Source organism: Bombus terrestris, chromosome 8 (genome assembly GCF_910591885.1).
Source record: "Bombus terrestris chromosome 8, iyBomTerr1.2, whole genome shotgun sequence".
Classification (NCBI taxonomy): Eukaryota; Metazoa; Arthropoda; class Insecta; order Hymenoptera; family Apidae; genus Bombus; species Bombus terrestris.
Window position 1 is genome coordinate 5327105 of NC_063276.1, and position 18306 is coordinate 5345410.

General features: G+C 32.6%; 3 protein-coding genes and 1 long non-coding RNA gene across 5 annotated transcripts; 2 read left to right on the top strand and 2 right to left on the bottom strand.

Moving 5' to 3' along the window:
- Positions 1 to 37: 37 nt before the first annotated feature.
- Positions 38 to 10215, top strand: LOC100645598 (synaptic vesicle glycoprotein 2B). Its single transcript, XM_003397175.4, has 11 exons — positions 38 to 568; positions 2263 to 2319; positions 5111 to 5272; positions 5935 to 6097; positions 6215 to 6336; positions 6755 to 6993; positions 7287 to 7507; positions 7630 to 7850; positions 8276 to 8435; positions 9250 to 9377; positions 9644 to 10215. The coding sequence occupies exons 1-11, from the start codon at positions 565 to 567 to the stop codon at positions 9697 to 9699; spliced, it is 1533 nt and encodes a 510-aa protein (XP_003397223.2). The 5' UTR covers positions 38 to 564; the 3' UTR covers positions 9700 to 10215.
- Positions 3239 to 3916, bottom strand: LOC125385579. Its single transcript, XR_007225008.1, has 3 exons — positions 3767 to 3916; positions 3486 to 3666; positions 3239 to 3359 (listed from the first exon to the last, which is right to left on the bottom strand). It is a non-coding gene; the product is annotated as an uncharacterized LOC125385579 (long non-coding RNA).
- Positions 4047 to 4751, bottom strand: LOC110119496 (citron Rho-interacting kinase-like). Its single transcript, XM_020864129.2, has 2 exons — positions 4253 to 4751; positions 4047 to 4182 (listed from the first exon to the last, which is right to left on the bottom strand). Exons 1-2 carry the CDS (start codon positions 4496 to 4498, stop codon positions 4099 to 4101), a joined length of 330 nt encoding a protein of 109 aa, XP_020719788.2. The 5' UTR covers positions 4499 to 4751; the 3' UTR covers positions 4047 to 4098.
- A 151-nt stretch (positions 10216 to 10366) lies between the features above and the next one.
- Positions 10367 to 18098, top strand: LOC100649141 (citron Rho-interacting kinase). 2 transcript variants are annotated; one of them, XM_048408232.1, is made up of 11 exons: positions 10367 to 11834; positions 11907 to 12260; positions 12634 to 12878; positions 13005 to 15551; positions 15622 to 16068; positions 16142 to 16494; positions 16578 to 16738; positions 16814 to 17026; positions 17104 to 17356; positions 17430 to 17508; positions 17590 to 18098. In XM_048408232.1, the coding sequence occupies exons 1-11, from the start codon at positions 11633 to 11635 to the stop codon at positions 17605 to 17607; spliced, it is 4872 nt and encodes a 1623-aa protein (XP_048264189.1). In that variant the 5' UTR covers positions 10367 to 11632; the 3' UTR covers positions 17608 to 18098. The 2 variants fall into 2 exon arrangements, with proteins under 2 accessions (XP_048264189.1, XP_020719919.2); XM_020864260.2 differs by having other exon boundaries at positions 17430 to 18098.
- The last annotated feature ends 208 nt before the right edge of the window (positions 18099 to 18306 follow it).

The window sequence follows — 18306 nt, forward strand, 5'->3', positions numbered from 1 at the left end:
CTAAAAAGAGAGGAGATATATGCTGGGGCACGATCGATTTTTTGGTCAGTCGTTCGTTCACCATCGAGGGTCGTGCTTGAATCAAAAGCTTAGTTATGAAGACTATAAGACGTTTTTAGTGCAACCTTCGTCTTTATTTCGTTCCAGAAGTATCTGCAATTCGTCGAATTTGAAAGTTGGAACTTTCATTTAAAAAGAGAAACTTGAAGGGAGAGGAACTTTATAAAGATCAATTATCGATCAATAATAAAAGGTAGAAGATTTTGTACGAGAAGGTGGAAGAATTTCGTGAGGGGATAAAAAAGCAATACCCCCCGGTGGAAAGTCATCGCCAAAATTCGCTTGGGCGATAAAAACGGCGATCAAATACCACCGAGTGTTCACCAATGAGCGTGGCGTACGGTGGTTGCAGACGAGGACAAAACCGTGGAACACGAACAAGGAACAGAGAGTGCTGCACTTTGGCGACCGGGGTCCTCCAGAGTCCCGAATTCTCACCGACACCACCTGACTTCATCACTTCACGTGAGACTAACGTACATCTCCGCAACGTAATCGCAAACCATGGGTAGGTTTTCATGGCGATTTAAAAAATAGAAAATACTATCGTATGATTATAACGATGAAGATGACGATAATAATGATCATGGTAGAATGAGACTAGTGGTTGTATACGTTTCTGATTCTGGATCTTTAGATCTTTAGATTCTTAGATTCTTAGATTCTTGAATATGTTTTAAAAATTTAACAAATATCAGTTTGTATTTTTATGGAATGAGTCGAATAAGAATAGCTATGGCTTTAAGGGTGAGATTTTGGATTGCAGATTCTTTAATATTAATCTTTTTGTTTATGAGAATACTAAGAATTTGAGAAATATTAATTTGCTGTTCGTTTGGAATTATTTAATAATATTTCTATGGATTTTCTTCCATTTACTGATTTATTTTATACTTATATTTTCTTCTGGTTATTTTTTTTTTTTTTTTATTTGTTTGGAATTAGCTGGTGGAATTTTTATGAAATAAGTAAAATAAGAATAGTTACAAGTCTAAAAGTTGTTTTGGAATTAGAAATTGTAAGAATCACCACCAGCATTTTTTAGAGGCTTTCTCCATCTTTCCAACAATTCCTTTATTTTCTGAAGTAGTTATTAGATAAAAAATTGCGATCAAATTTAGTGATGATTACTGACATTAACAAACAATTATAAATCGAGTTTATTTTGATGGCTGACAGACTGAAAAATAAACTATTATTATTATTACCGACATTAACATAATCATTTATATCTATAATAGTATATAATAGAATAGATAGATATTATCACCGTACATACATGTTTTACTGATTGCAATACAAGATAATATTATTGCGGTTTTTCTATCCCATTCTTAGTATCATTAATGTATTTGCTATCACTGCTTCGCTAGCGATACCATCATTACTAATCAACATATTGCTGTAGCTATTAATATAACATTACTCAACCACAGATTTCTTTTTGATAGCAAAGGATAATCGTCTCGAAAGATTATGAAATATATTTATGATAAAAATCTTTGGATATTTAGATTAAAAAAATCAAAATAACGAATTAAGTGACTTTAATCAAACATCATGTGTCTATATTAAAATATTTCCTATTAAAAATTTTTTATATAGTCGCATTTAATTGTTAATTGTCCATAATTATTTTAATAATACTTGGAAAGATATAAATCATAATCTTTTATATCGCCGCTAACAACAAATTGCACTTTTCTATGTACCAAAAATCTCTTGAAACATTATAGGAATAATTTTGCATGATCTATTAATTGATCTGATAATTGTTCATTACTTCATATAATACTTTGTTCATTATCGTGAACACGTATCTACATGAAAATAAAAATTTTGATATATTTTAATATATTTATCAAAAACATGTTTCCAATCATTATCGAATAAATTTTGCATTGCATGTTATCAATTATTTATTTTTTAATACGATTTAACGTAAAACACTCCATTAAACTTTAGCAAGAATTCAATATTTAGCAAGTAAAAATAGCATTTGTAACGATCATCATCCAAGTAAACTTTGCACGATCTATCAAACATCAATTCTTTAAATATCTTACTCAACGTAAAAATTCCATGGCAAACACGTGTCCACGAAATATACTGATACACTGATACACTATCGCGATCTTTCCTCAAATAACAATAGAAAACATGATATTTTAAGAAGCTCATAAATCTTTTCGTCTTTGACAGGGCTCGACTTCTTGGCAGACGGAGGTGCCGATTTCGAGCATGCAATCACCGTAACAGGTAATCCATCCTCTTTTCCGTATTGATTAAGTATTAATAGTACATCATCGAAGAAAACCAAAGCTTTATCACAATAACATTTGATTTTAATCAACAGGGATAGAAAATATCATTGCAAAACTGCGTTTGCAAAAATAATATTGATTACACTCATTTCTACGAATCAATGATTTCCTGATACGGAATATACACGATTAATAATCATCAGTTTTGAGATGCAAATGAGAATTGAATTTATCACAATTTCTAATTAAGTAATCTTTTCTTCTAATTAAATTTTTCGTTTAGTTAATTTGAGACTAAATTTGATGATAAGTATATCTAAACGTTGATTCTTAACATTTTAATTTAGACGTAAATGATTGGTAGTTTTATTTGAATAATGAGATTGTAAAATATAGAGGATATCTAGTTCAAGAGCATTGTTTGATTTACGTATTGTCTTTGCATAAATACAATTAACGTCAGCATCGAAACCGGATCAAACTTGTTACTCTTCTTGAAAAATGCTGATTCACGCGGAAGAACGATATTCCTTTTGTCTCGATATAATTCTATTGTGATTATGATGAAAAATTTCAATTATATATGAATCTTAATCAATTCTCATTTACAAATTGTAAAACTCGAATAGAAGATATTTATATTTTCATATTATCAATTGTTTCTTAAATTCTTAAATGAGAATTTATCTTTTTTAATCCGCAAATATAAATGTCTATTATTTTTAAATCGTACAACTAATCTTCGAATTACTTTCACCCTCTTGATCTCTGCAAAGTACAGCAATACGCATAAATTTATATTTCACGACAACTTTACATTATACACTGTATTATGATGATATACAAAGTATTCAAACTGGTAAGACTGTTATTTAATTCCGGTACACCAGAAAAGTCTGTAATCTTTGATAACTCCAAGAACGAATTTATTGCCGCTATATAAATTCCTTTTGAGCCAACTACTCCCAAATAATACAGGCTAGATAATTCGATTGGGATTCATTCTGGATTCTTTGATTAGTTATGTATACGAGTCTTCATGAAAAACAAAATGATAAACAAATATGGTCTTCGGAAAGTTGTAAAAATATAAATATGTTTCCTTATGCAATAAAAAATACAAGATTATTGTATTTTAAGAAACGTTACAAGGACCCTTACCAAAAGCAAAAAGGTAAATGATGCCATGTTCGATCGATGTTTCGAGTTCTTTGGCCACGTTCATTCACAAACATTCCAAATTCATTGTAGCAAAACGAGAATTCTACTCTTCCACGTACAAGAAAAATGTTTAAAACGCTAACTGGGAAATAGCTAGGCTATTATCTTCTTCCTCTGAATTCTGTAATATCACAAAATATTAATCATATGTAATTAATTAACACATACAGATACTAAATTGCAAGAAAATCTTAAATCTTGCAAAAGAAGTTAGTACTTACTTATTATACTTATTCATGCACTCTTCCTAACTTCCCGACCTAGTAATAAAGTTTAAGGATTTCAACCAATTTTTCTTATCAGTCTGGCTCAAAGCCATGAAATCCAAACGTGGTGTTGGCCAACAAGTGGTCGATGAATTGGATTCTACTCTGAACATAAATGGTATGTCCGTCTTCGTTATTTCCATTACACCTGGATTAGTGATTGCATCTAATACAGTAAATCCATCCTTTTTGATTAAATCGATACGATGTATTGGTGCCATTCCGAGAGATGGCTGGTGATCGTAAGTACATAAACACGGTCCTTCCAGCCTAAGGTACTTTCTTTCCTAACAAGTATTCGAGCGGTCTGGGAGTTTCACCCAACTTTCCATCGGCATGCTATTGTTTTTACTTTCTACATCACATACATCCTATTATCAACGATAATCACATATTAGTATAAAATATAGGATTGCACGGTTAAAATATTAAATATCATACCGTGTCGGGTTTATCCGGTTGATCTATAGCTAACGTTTGAACGCTTCCAGTCAATGACGATAAATTTTCGTCACTATTTGCCCAGCTTTTACCAAACTGCTTAGCAAAACCTCCGGGTAAACCGCAAGTGGCAGGTGCGGTAACCATGCACTTTAAATGCGTCATTACTTGACATTCGTTGCAAATAGCTGCGCGTTTTCCAAAATGAATGGAATCCAAACATGTGAAGCATTTCCCAGCTCGCATTGGTAGACCAACATCAAATCGATGTGGAATATGATGTCCAATTCTTTGCGGCGTCAAACGTTTAGATAATGAGGTAGTTGATGGTTCTGTGGTATAATTCACGTTTTTTATATCGGGTGCTGAGGGAGACGATGGGGAGGTCCCCTAAGGTTCATCCTAAGAGTAGCATTCTTTGATTCTAGTGTAGTAACCCTCTGTTCCAGGCGTCGTAATAATTCTTTCAATGTACTCATTTTACACAAATTCTGCTCTTCTTCTTCTTCTTCGAGAAGGAGAGAGAATGCTGTAATCAAAATATTGCTCACCTAAATTTAGAAAACCGGGGAATTATTTCAAGTCGAATTTTAAGCGTAATGTTAAAATTACGAGTCGTAAAATCTTGCAAATTTTTCGAGACAACGACTGCTAATGATTATCTTATCTTTTATTCCATTATGCGTATCAGAAAAAAAGAAGAAAGTTGGAAACAAGTGTTGACTCTTAGAAGATTTAACAAAAGCTTACAGTATGAATCAAAGATCAAATAGTTTCTTGATTGCAACGATAAATCCTTTCCTTGTAACTTCTTTAAGATTTGAATAAATATTTATAAGATTATATTTTTCTTATCAGGATTCGGGAAATTTCATTACATGCTGTTGGCGGTTTGCGGTTTAATTTATATGGATACCGCCATTGGAGTCACGATACTTTCATTTGTATTACCAGCAGCACAATGCGACCTGGAAATGGATTCCACCGCGAAAGGCTGGCTAACAGCCTCACCAATGCTGGGTGAGTACCATAAAATCTATACAAAATTAATCTCTTTACGTATTTTTACTTTCTTCGCTTAATAAGTTTAGAATTCTTTAATTCAGATGGGAGAATTTTTTAGAGAATTTTAGAATTTGTACTGGGAAAGAATTTTTCCCACGATCAGTTTCCATGTTTTCCTAACAGGAAAATTTTTCAAACGATAAATTTCGATTTATTTTCGAAAGAAAATATTTTCCAATCAATTTTTAACTTACGCTGGGACATTCATCAAAAATACTATTATACAATCCCCAAATTTATTTAATTTCCTGTCAGAAATATATAATTTTGATCTTTATCGAATGAAATTTCTTTAATATGAATGAATAGCCCCTTAAAAGGGAGCATATTAATCAGACTTGGTAATATAACATCTCTATTTCCTGGTGAATGGAGATGTCTGACTCATAACGAATAATTCTACTTAAACTTTTATCGCTCAGCGCTTAACACATGTGTATCACGTGGAAATTATTTTATTATCAGCAATAATCTATTAGGAAAGAACCAAAGTTAAGAAAACATATATTACTATTTCATACGTTTTTCGATTCTCTCATTCCTTTCTTTTACTCTAAACCATACGTTATAGAACTGGTTTAAAAATAGAAAACTAATTTTTACTTTCTTATTCATAGGGATGGTGATTGGTTCTTACATATGGGGGTGCCTGGCTGATACCAAAGGAAGGAAAGTTGTGTTAATCGCTACATTGTTAATGGATGGCATTGTTGGCATTGCTTCTTCCTTTGTCCAGTACTTTTGGGTTTTCCTGATATTCCGTTTCTTTAACGGTTTCGCGTAAGTGTATTGTAATTGAATGTTAAATCCTTCGTATCTTATGTTCCCCACCTCAGACACTTTTTATTTTTCTTTTCGTTTTGTTCCTATTTTTATTCTTTTATTTTATATATACAGCGTTACCGGAGCTATGGGAATTTGTTTTCCGTATTTAGGGGAGTTTCAGGCGACAAAATATCGCGAAAAATGTCTTTGTTGGATGGAAATGTTCTGGACAGTCGGAGTCATAGTATTACCACGTGAGTCTCATCTTGTAATTTCATTTATACGTAACATTGAATAATATTAAATAACATTTAATAACATAACATCTTAACATTGAATAAAGTAAATCTGTATGAACTTTCTCGAATAACAACAGCATCAATATGGTGCGAAGTGAAACTTGGATAATCCAAATCAATTTCTTAGCTCGTCGTTCCATTCCAGATATTCTTCAACAAATACATTCTTCAACAAATAATTGTAATACGAAGTGGCGAGAAATTTGAATAATTTGAATTGTTCTCTTACAACGTACTACTTTATTCAAAGTATTAATGATTGAATAATCTAGACTGTTTTATTAATTCACCGTTCTATTAAAACTGTTAATCAGATTTTTTAATCTAATTAGCTTTGTAATTTAATCGCCATTCTTTCTCTTCGTTTATTCAGTGATAGCATGGCTGATCATACCGATGAACTTCATGTACGTCTCGGACATGTTCTACTTTAAATCATGGAATCTCTTCGTAGCGCTGTGCGCTCTGCCCTCGATAATGTTGGGCCTGTGGTTGTTTGCATTCCCGGAGAGCCCGAAATTTCTCCTCGAATGCGGCGAAACGGAAGCTGCCCTCGAAGTATTTAAATGGATCTACTCGCAGAATACCGGAAAAGACGCCGACTCTTACCCGGTAATGAAGTACACAAAAACACCGAGTCCAGACCTTTTCAGATTTCATTAGATTTATTTTCCGATATTTTCTTTTGAACAATCGTGTTTCGATTTTGCATTTGCGCTTTTTATTTACATTTCGAGGCGACGTTTCAAGTTTGCTCAAAATGCAAGTAAAAAGAAAAGCCAATATCAAAATTGGCCTGTTAGCAACCACTAAAATCGACTAATAAAAAATTAATTGATTAACGAGAATTTAACTCGTATCATTTTCTTTTTTATTTCTAACGTCTTCTTTGTTTCTTCTTTCAGGTAAAATCATTGCAAGAAAAAACCAAAGACAAAAGCACGAGGTTGTTGAAACTACACAAACGGAAGGATCTAAAGGTGCTTTTAAAGGAAGTACGTGATCTAACTGCTGCTCTCTGTAAATCGCCGTACCTTAGGAACACATTGCTCGCCTGTGGAATTCAATTTGGCCTTACCAGTAGTTACTACACCCTCATGGTTTGGTTCCCAGAATTATTCACCAGGTACGTATATTCCTTCCGAAAAATATTTTTATCTTCCTTTCAAAAGTTATTGCGCCTGATCGATTTATTAAATCGATCGTTCAATTGACTCAGCGGGATTGAACGTCTAACTGTTTCAATAGATTCGAACAATTTGAACACGAATATCCTGGCGAATCCACGTCGGTTTGCATAGTATCGTCTTTATCGAGTGATAATGGAACTACAGCCCAGGATTACGGATGCGACAGTGTAATAGCGCCTTCCGTTTATCTTCACACGGTTTATATAGGACTTGCTTGTATTCCTGGCTCCATTATTCTACCGATTTTCGTGCACAAACTCGGCGCCAAGTTCTTTTTGAGTAAGTATACAATTATCATGTGCACGTAGTTCCACTTATTCTTCAGATACCATAAATGCATACAGGATGTATCCTAAAATATGGGACCCACTTGAAGAGTAGACAAGAGGTACAAGAACAATAAAAAAGGTATTGTTTCAGGTATATGTTGAATGATACAGACCGTAATAAACAATTACGAATTATTATTATTGAAACACAAATGGCTATAATTTTGAAACAAGCTCGGATACGGTACATGTTTGTATGAACTTTATTCGTTGTTTTTGTTCCTCCTGTTCACTCCTGAAGTGGGTCCCACGTGTTATGGGACACCCTGTATATGCGTGCAATAAATATCATTCTTGTAAATAGGAATAATATTTTAAGAAATATCTCGTGCCTCATTCCATCCTACAATTAAAAATGGTAATATTGAATTTCAGTAATGTCATTAATGGTATCCGGCGCTGTAACTGTCGCCTTCTATTTTGTGGTCAATGCAACGCAAAACCTAATATTATCCTGCGTGTTCGAGGCACTGACGTCCCTCGGTATCTCGTTGGTCTATTGCATAATCGTCGACATGTTTCCGACGAATCTCAGGTGAGCAATCACGCACACTCTTCTGATTTATTTATTAGGGAAACAAGCGAACGCACAATCTCCAGTGATTTACAATCGTTCCTCAAGTTAATTACATCGGCGACAGCCGAGGACAAAACAAGGACACGATGTAATTTACACGCCTTTTAATCGTATAATCTCATAGTTTACCCAAATTGCATCGTCGCGGTGTCGTGTCGTTACAATATAAAAAAATAACGTACTATTTGTTCGTCCGTGCTACCGAGTCAGTCGCCGAATGGAAAGCATTTTTGTATTTCATAATTTTCAAAATTTTCAAAAATTAATCGACATTTCTATATTTTCGAGGATTGCGTGTTGTGGAAAATTTGTATTGTAGACGGATACTTTATGACTTCCCTAATGAGCCTCTTTAGGGACTTGTAAAAGCAGTTGAGATTCTCATAAGGTTTGGACTGCATACCGTGGAGCGTGCCCATTTGGCTCAGCTCGAAGCGGGCCAAATGGACATCGATTCACTCATCGGTTTGATCGGTCAGGCGAGTCATCATAGAATATAAATGAAGACAGAGAGATCTAAAACCATCAGTTTCAGGTCTCCCTTGAGAAGGCAATGTTTACGAAACGTCGGCCCAAATTGCAAATGCCAAGTGCAAATGCAAAATCGAAACATTTGCTTATGCCGAAAAACCAGTATCAAAATATTTCATTCGTTCATATTAAATATCATGAGTAGTATACATACTTTGGATATTGTTATATTTTGGGGGATATTTTATATCTTGGTGTTTATTTTTTTAGAACTAAAACTATGAATTTATTGAATTTCCAGAGTAATGGCTGCAGCCCTTTCCCTTACCATGGGTCGATTAGGCGCGTTAGTCGGTAACTTAGTATTCGGCTACCTGATTGATTTAGCCTGCGTGGTTCCTATAATTTTATTCGCAGCATTTTTATTCAGTAAGTACATATTATAAATCGCTTCTAACAAAGTAATTCATTGAACAATTGAATAGTAAATTATATAAAATTTATAAATATCAGTGATGCATATGATTGAAAACTAATTGTCAAAGTTTATAAATTGAAGATGGATATTAAGAATATCTCTTTTGAATAACTTATCATGCTTTTCGCTTGTGATAAAGAAGATCATATTTTATTTTTACAATAAGGATGTATGTACAATAAATATACTAATTAATTTTTTATTACTTTCTTTTTAGTATGCGGGTTTATGTCTTTCCTGTTACCGAAAACAGGTAAAGAAACCCTGGAATAATCGAAGAACGACTCGTCTCTTGAAGAGAATCGAGCGATAAAAGTATCTCCAGAAGTGGAAGTACAATTGATACACGTTGAGAAGGATCGTTCTTCTATAGGAGAAGTTCTTGACAAAAACTAGCATTGTATTGCGATAATAATGATCGAAGAAAACAATAAGCACTTCGATATCTGCGAATGTTTCGATTTTTATAAGATCGTGAAGAATTTTTAATAAGAAAAGTCCGTTTTTACTTCGTGCAACAACGTGTAAATTTGTGTAAATATATAATATTTATTTTATTTTGTGTATCATCTTAAAGATGATCGGATACTGTAATCATAAATTAGATAAGATAATGTAAGAGCGCGGCTAACTATGTTCGAATTGCGCGCCAAAACGAGTTAGATGAATACTTGATAAAACGTTTACAAATATAAGGCCAAGAAACGCTGTTTAACGTTTATAATTCTTTTGTTCGATTCAAAACACCTGTATTCCTAAATCAATACGAATAAATATAATTTTAACATATTCCACGCAACATACGTAATTACTTCATACGTACTCGATTTTAGTATCGAAAATCACACATACAATGTAATTTCAATCCACAAACACTTTAATCACGTAAAAGTTAATATTAAACATTAATATATTTAATGTCTATACTCATCGTTCGTAGTTATAGATGGTATAGTATAATGCCGTAAGATGCTTCGTCTATTATGTATTTCTGCACTCTTACTGTCTCTTCTGTACAAGACATTAAGTAACATATCAATGATATTTCTATGTTTGCATATGCGAATAGAATTTCTATTAATATTATGAAATAATTATCAGTATTATGAGATAATATTTCAGAAAATGGAGAAAAACTTTAAATATACGCAATAGAATGAATGTTAATATAATGTTAATATAAAAGTACATTAACAATAGTATGAACAGCATAAATTTTATTTGAAATTTATAATCGTACTTTGATTGGTCTCGAGTGCTTGTAAAACAAAACACATAAATCCAAGTACACACGTACTGTTTATGGAGAAGTTTTTAGAAAAATATTTAAGTATACAAAGTAAACATGTAAATATAGAAAAGTACTCACATTTATATTAAAATTCTATTCTGACACTTGAATTCTTTCTTGGATTTCAAACTAAGCAAGCTCCATTCATTTACTAATCCAGAGGGCAGTGCAATCCGATAATTTTGTCGCCATCTATCGTAAATATGATTCCTCAGAATCAAACAGAATTTTGAATTACAAAATAAAGTTTGATCCGCAATTATAGATTTGATAACTGTATAATTCAATAATTGTACTGTTATAAATATCTGTTACATAAGAATATTAAGGTGTATTAGCAACAATTTTCATAACAAAACTTTTCCTATCTTCTCTGACACGCTCTTACTCGATAAAAATAAAATTGCGCTTGCGCGATCACAACCAATTGTCAATGCGGCGCCAAAGTACCACGTGACCGTAGTTAACGGCTTCTATGTCCGCAACCGTTAAAGATACGCTGTGGTTATGAATACGATAGTGTAAAACAAAACGTGTAACATTAAATATATTTTCATGATGTATAACCATACAAAAACGTTGTTATACAACCGAAGAACATTACACACTCGATAAGATTGTGTTTATTTGTGTCTTTTAATTCATGCAGGTTACAAATCGCGGGAATTTTGCGAAGTTTAATATATAGTATAAACATAATAAAAGTTCGATTTAAACTTGACTAAATTATTTTTAATTCGTTCCTATATTTTCATGTATCAATCTCGATTCTTGCCATTAGTCTAGACAATGAAATGGATACGTTGATTGTTATGAAATAAAACATTTTTTAACCACATGTTCTGACAGTTTATCTAACAAACGTGAGATAAAAAATATCGAAAATTATTCGACCACAAATGAGCAATAAAAAGAATGGATTTTGAAAGCAGAGAAAAGGAATTCGAGGAACGTTACAGAAAAATCTGTGGGAAAAACAGACGATCCACCACTAACAATGAAACTCAACAAGAGGAAAAAACGAGAAAAGTGGAGATATCCAAGAAAGAGAAAGAACAGTTGGAAAAAGAATTAAAAACAGCAAAATGTGATCTGGAAGTAATTCGGCGAAGTCTTGGTAATACTATTACCAAAATTTCTTTAACAATTTTGTCTATATCTATTTTAATCTGATACATTCTGTATATAGGTGGTGATAGAAGCACGTGTGCATCAGACTCAAATGATCAATTTAAAGATGTTGAGAAAGATTGCTCTTCCTTTTTTGAGTTTAAGTTTCATAAGCATCATTCCTCTCAGTCTGACAAATTCTCTAAAGAGAAAAGTGAATTAGAAGCACAATTAGATAGTAAGAAGAAAGAGATCCAAGAGAAACAAAAGAAAATATTTGAATTACAGGAAAAAATCAGTTGTATGACACAATTGGAAGCTCAGCTGCAAGAAAAATCAAAAAGATTAGAAGCTTTCAATAAAGAGAGAGATATTCTTGAAAGAGAATTAATTGCAACAAAGTCAGAGTTAAATGGAATAAAAAGAACATTAGGTAAATTGACTTGCAATTCATGTGTAGAAATTGTAAGCAATTTCTTTTTTTCGATTTTAACTTCTTCATCTATTTTTCTTCCATATAATTTAAATTTCAATATTATCAAACTTATATATTACTACATTAATCAATAGAAAAATCATGGAATTTATTTAATTAGCCCATGATTATAATCCATTATAAAATTATTGTATTATTTTTAAGTTTCTGATATTTAATTTCTAAAATTTTTTAATCATATTAAAAGTGGCTATTATTACATATTTAGATATAGTAGTAATTGTAAATAGTAGAATCTTTCGTGTATATATAAAACTATGTTTTATTTGTATATGTGAAACTGTATACAATAATTATTTTGTAATGTCAGAACTAGAGCGTCAAGAAAGAAGAGATTTAGAAACCAGAGCTTTAAGCTTGATAAAAGATGCTAAACGTAAATGGGAGAATGCAGAAAAGGAAAAAGTTGCACAATTGAATAAACATATAGAAACACAAACTGTAAGAATCACAGAATTATGTACTAGTAACAATGAGATGAGTTCAAGGTTGCAAAGAACAGAATGTGAACTTCAGACAACAAATGCAGAATTACATAAACTCAGAGTATTTCAGGTTAGTAAAATATATGTACATATATATAGTGATACATAAGTAATATAGTACATACATATAGTAAAGTAAAATTTATCTGATTTAAATGTAAAGGAAAAATATTGAAATAATTATTTATTTTATTAGATGCAATATAAAGAATCACTAGCCAAAACAAGAGAACTGAGTCGGCAAAGCGTTCAAGGTGTTGAAACTAAACTGGAAGAAATAGCTACACGTTCACATAATCAATTAGCTGAACTTAGAGCAAAATTGGATTTAGAAGTTGCCAAGAATACAGATTTGGAGACTAAGCTAAGAAATGAACAAGATTCCAACCATTGTCGTCAATCAAGGTTGAATGTTGCTTTAGAATTAGCCCAAAATGAATTGAAAGATTGTCAGGAACAGTTACGTAGTATACAGGCTACAATACCAGCCAGAGATACAGAGATAGAAGCTTTAAAAAAACAATTACAAGATAGGGCAAAGCAGTTAGATAATGCAATAGCATCAGAACAGGCAGTTGCCACAATACAAGAACAATTGGAAATGTCAAAACTTGAAAATGAGCAACTGAAACAACAATTACAAGTGATAAAGTCTGATTTAAATGAAACAATGATGAACTTGGAACAAAAGGAAACCCTTGCTCTGAACTTAGAACAAGCTACACAAGATAAAGCCGCTCTACAAAAAAGATTACAGGATTCTCTCCAGAAAGAAGAGGAGCATTTGCGTAAGGTTGGTAATTTAGAAGAATTATTACGACGCTTGGAACAGAGTGTTACCAAACTAGAATCAGAGAATGCTACTCTTAAGATGGAAACCGTACAACCAAGTACAAATAGGATGTCTATAATAAAAACAGATACGCACTTAGAAGAGCAAATGAAGAAATTAGAACGAGATCTCCAAACAATGAAACAAAACTTGAACACAGAACGTCAGACAGCAAAGCAAGCACAAATCAATTTATGGAAGAAAGAAAAGGAACTATCGGATGCAAATTTAGATAAACGAATTGCAACGAGGGAAGCTAAGAAGGCAGAAGAAAGAGTTAAAACATTACAGGAAGAAAAGCAAAAGCTGACGGAAAAATTAGATCATAAAATAAAAGAGGGAGAAGAGAAGTCAAGGAAGCTACTTAAAGAGTTAGACAATGCAAAAGCGTCATTGAATGATATTACAAAAGAATCTACTAGAAATAAAATGCAAGCTGATTCGGCCCAAAGGGCATTAACTCAGACCAATCATCAAGTAGAAGAATTACAGTCTTCAAGTGCTTCTTTACGCAGAGAATTAGACGCGGCGCGGAAGCAATCGAAAGTAAATCAAGATCGGGTCGACAGTTTAAGTAGTGAAAACAACCGTTTGACGCAGATCATCGCAAAACATACTGAAGAAATACGTGAATTGGAATCAAAGATAGATAAATTAGAACAAGAGATTAAAGGCTATGAATTGAATACTGAACTTTTGAAAGAAACCTGTACAGTACTTGAAGAACAACTAACAGATTACGAAAGACTAACAAGTGATCACGAAACACGAGAAAATATACTAATTCAAGATAAAATGAAGTTACAAAAGGATTTAGAAGCGACTGAGGTGAAACTTCGCGAAGCACAAACCGCACAAAACGAAGAAAGGTCACTGAGACTGACAGCAGAACGGAATATCGAGAGACTTGCATCAGAGATAAGCGATATAGAGAGTGAAAGAAATAATTTGATAGCCCAAAAAGATCAATACAAGAAGCTTGTACAAGACTTAAGCGAACAAGTCGAAAGTTCCACAAATAAATGCGGGGAATTAGAATATGATCTTTCAGAAATGAAACGTGCTTTAGATATCACTAAAGCAGAAACAAGGGTCGTTAAAGAAGAAAGTAGTCAACACTTAACACGAGTTCACGAATTGAAAGAGGCGAATTTTGTGTTGATGAATGATTTACAGAATAGCATAGATCAAGGTCAGGAACTTCGAATGAGGATCACAGAATTGGAAAGTATCTTGGAGGAAATGCGACAATTCTATCAGGAAAGGGAAGTGAAAGCCGAGAGTACCAGACAACAACAAACAAAGTTGATAGATTACTTGCAATTTAAATTAGAAGAGTGCAGTAAGAAGAAGAAAACAGTATGTGATAAAATACTCGGTACTAAACAGAAAGAGACTATTCCTCCTAGTGGTACTGGAATGCCAGTTGGATATCGCGAATTGGAAAACCAGTTAGCAAAAGAACGCGCCAAAGTTAAAGCATTAACTGAACAGCTATTAGCACTGAAAGCTATTCACGCTTCGACCTCCCCATCGTCTCCCTCAGCACCCGATATAAAAAACGTGAATTATACCACAGAACCATCAACTACCTCATTATCTAAACATTTGACGCCGCAAAGAATTGGACATCATATTCCACATCGATTTGATGTCGGTTTACCAATGCGAGCTGGGAAATGCTCCACGTGTTTGGATTCCATTCATTTTGGAAAACGCGCAGCTATTTGCAACGAATGTCAAGTAATGACGCATTTAAAGTGCATGGTTACCGCACCTGCCACTTGCGGTTTACCCGGAGGTTTTGCTAAGCAGTTTGGTAAAAGCTGGAGAAATAGTGACGAAAGTTTATCGTCATTGACTGGAAGCGTTCAAACGTTAGCTATAGATCAACCGGATAAACCCGACACGGTATGATATTTAATATTTTAACCGTGCAATCCTATATTTTATACTAATATGTGATTATCGTTGATAATAGGATGTATGTGATGTAGAAAGTAAAAACAATAGCATGCCGATGGAAAGTTGGGTAAAACTCCCAGACCGCTCGAATACTTGTTGGGAAAGAAAGTACCTTAGGTTAGAAGGACCGTGTTTATGTACTTACGATCACCAGCCATCTCCCGGAATGGCACCAATAAATCGTATCGATTTAATCGAAAAGGATGGATTTACTGTATTAGATACAGTAATTAATCCAGATGTAATGGGAACAGCAAAATCGGACATACCATTTATTTTTAGAATAGAATCTAATTCATCGACCACCTGTTGGCCGACACCACGTTTGGATGTCATGGCTTTGAGCCAGACTGATAAGAAAAATTGGTTGAAGTCCTTAAAGTCTATTACTAGTCAAAATATACTGAGTAATGTTCATAGAAGTAAAAAGTATCAAACTATATTAAGACTAGCAAAAAATCAAGTGAGCAATTTTGTTTACCTTCAAACAATTGTATTTATATTAAATTAATTTTTAACATATAAATATTTTATAGTTGGATTTAAATTGTGCCATAAATTTGACAGAAGAAAATGTACTTTTATTGGGTGCAGAAGAGGGTTTGTTTTCGTATAACGGTGCTAAATCACGAACTCTTACTATGATTCGTGGAGTGAAAAAGGTGCACCAATTAACTTTACATCCCCATTTAGGAATAGCTTTAATGATAGCTGGTGAAAATAGGCAATTAGTATCTTGTAGTCTAAGGCAATTAAAGAGTAATGCAGTGGCTGCCGAATGCTCAAGGCCAGCAATTAATACGAAGGCAGTTTTAACTGGCACTGATAGCTACCATTTATATCAATTACAACGGGATATGCTTTGTGCAGCAACTGAGTCCCACGTAATGTAGGTTTTCTGAAGCAGATATATTTTCATTTGATTTTCAATATCATATTTTATATAAAAATCTTGTTATGTTATAAATATAGATTACTTAAATGGTACATTGAAGATGATTCTGGAGAATTTATTGTAGTCCGTGAACTTGAAACATCCGAACCATGTAGTTGTGCTATATTTACACAAAATGTTCTTATAGTAGGATGTAATAAATTTTTCCAAATTGATCTTAAAAATTATTGTGTCGATGGTAAGTAATAAATACTATTTACGTTATTTAGCGAATTCATTCATTCCGTGCAATTAATAATTCATGGTATTGCAGAATTTCCAGAAGAAGATGATAGTTCAGTCAAAGCTGCACTATCGGGAGTAGCCAAGCTAGGTATTTTCCCAGTTTGCGTTTTAAACGTTTCTCTTGTACCTGGAAAAGTAGAGCTTTTGCTTTGTTATAATGAATTTGGAATGTTTGTGAATGAAAGTGGCCAAAGAACTCGAAACATTGATCCAACATGGAATCATTTACCTTTTGCTTTTGGTAAGAAATCTTGTAACGTTTCTTAAAATACAATAATCTTACATGTTACATAAAAAATAATATTTGTATTTTTACAGCTTTCCGAAAACCATATTTGTTTGTCATTCATTTTTCATCCGTGGAGATTGTAAAACTCGATCAAGATACATATACTTTGTCAAAAAGTCCAGAACGAATTTTAATCGAGTTATCTAGTCTACGTTATTTGGGAGCTGCTGGCTCAAAAGGAATTTATATAACAGCAATGAACTCTTTCTTGGAACTATTAAAGATTGAAGGATCTTCTATCATACCCGAATCAAATGGCAGTCTTACCAGTTTAGATACTTTGTATGTCATCATAATACTGTATACTTAAAATTGTCGTGAAATACGAATTTATTTATATTGATGTATTTTACAGAAATCAAGAGGACGAAAGCAGTTCGGAGTTCAGTTTTACGTCGAGTCTAATGGAGGCTTTAGATGGTCAAGGGAAAAAAGTACATTTTACCGGTGTTTCCAAATATTAATACATTTTGATATTAAAAATAATAAAAATTCTATTTTTGATATAATTGTAGGAATCGCAAAAGAATTGAGATCAAGGCTGTAAACATTTTGTAACAATTAAGAGAAGTATGTTTTAATCAATATGTTGCAAACTGTGTTTTTGTACACTTAATTGAAATAGTTCATTCTTGCCAATACGTAACCGATAATTAATGCATAATAAACGAATGTACTCGAATCTTTCGTTCAAACAGGAAATTTTGTTTTATATTTACTTTGTATTTAATTTTCTTTTAATTAAGTGGTTACGTAGTCAGATCTCAAATGTTTGCTATACAGGAGAGCTTGTATTGCGTAGTATTTATTAACCAAATGTATTTATACGTGTCTCAAAAGTAATATGTATTTTACTTTCTACAAGCTTCATTAGCTTTTACAGAGATCTGAAGTTAATACTTATAGTACTACTTAATGCGTGAATTAAGAATCATATTGTTAATATTATAATAGTATTGTTATTTAAAAAAATGTGACAATAATATATTTTCGAATTTCTTGATGACAAAAATATATTGATGACAAAAATTTTGTAATTTTGTATTGTAAAATAAAATACTATTATTAATAGAATAAAAATTTATATGAAAAAATAAAAAATCTATGTTGTTACTTAAGGGGGTATTCTAGTCTAGAGGCATGAACTTCGGGCGGTTTTTGAAGCTCTGTACAAACGAAACAAAAAATATTTTTACTATTCATTTTTTATCATTTGTTTATTGATATTTTAA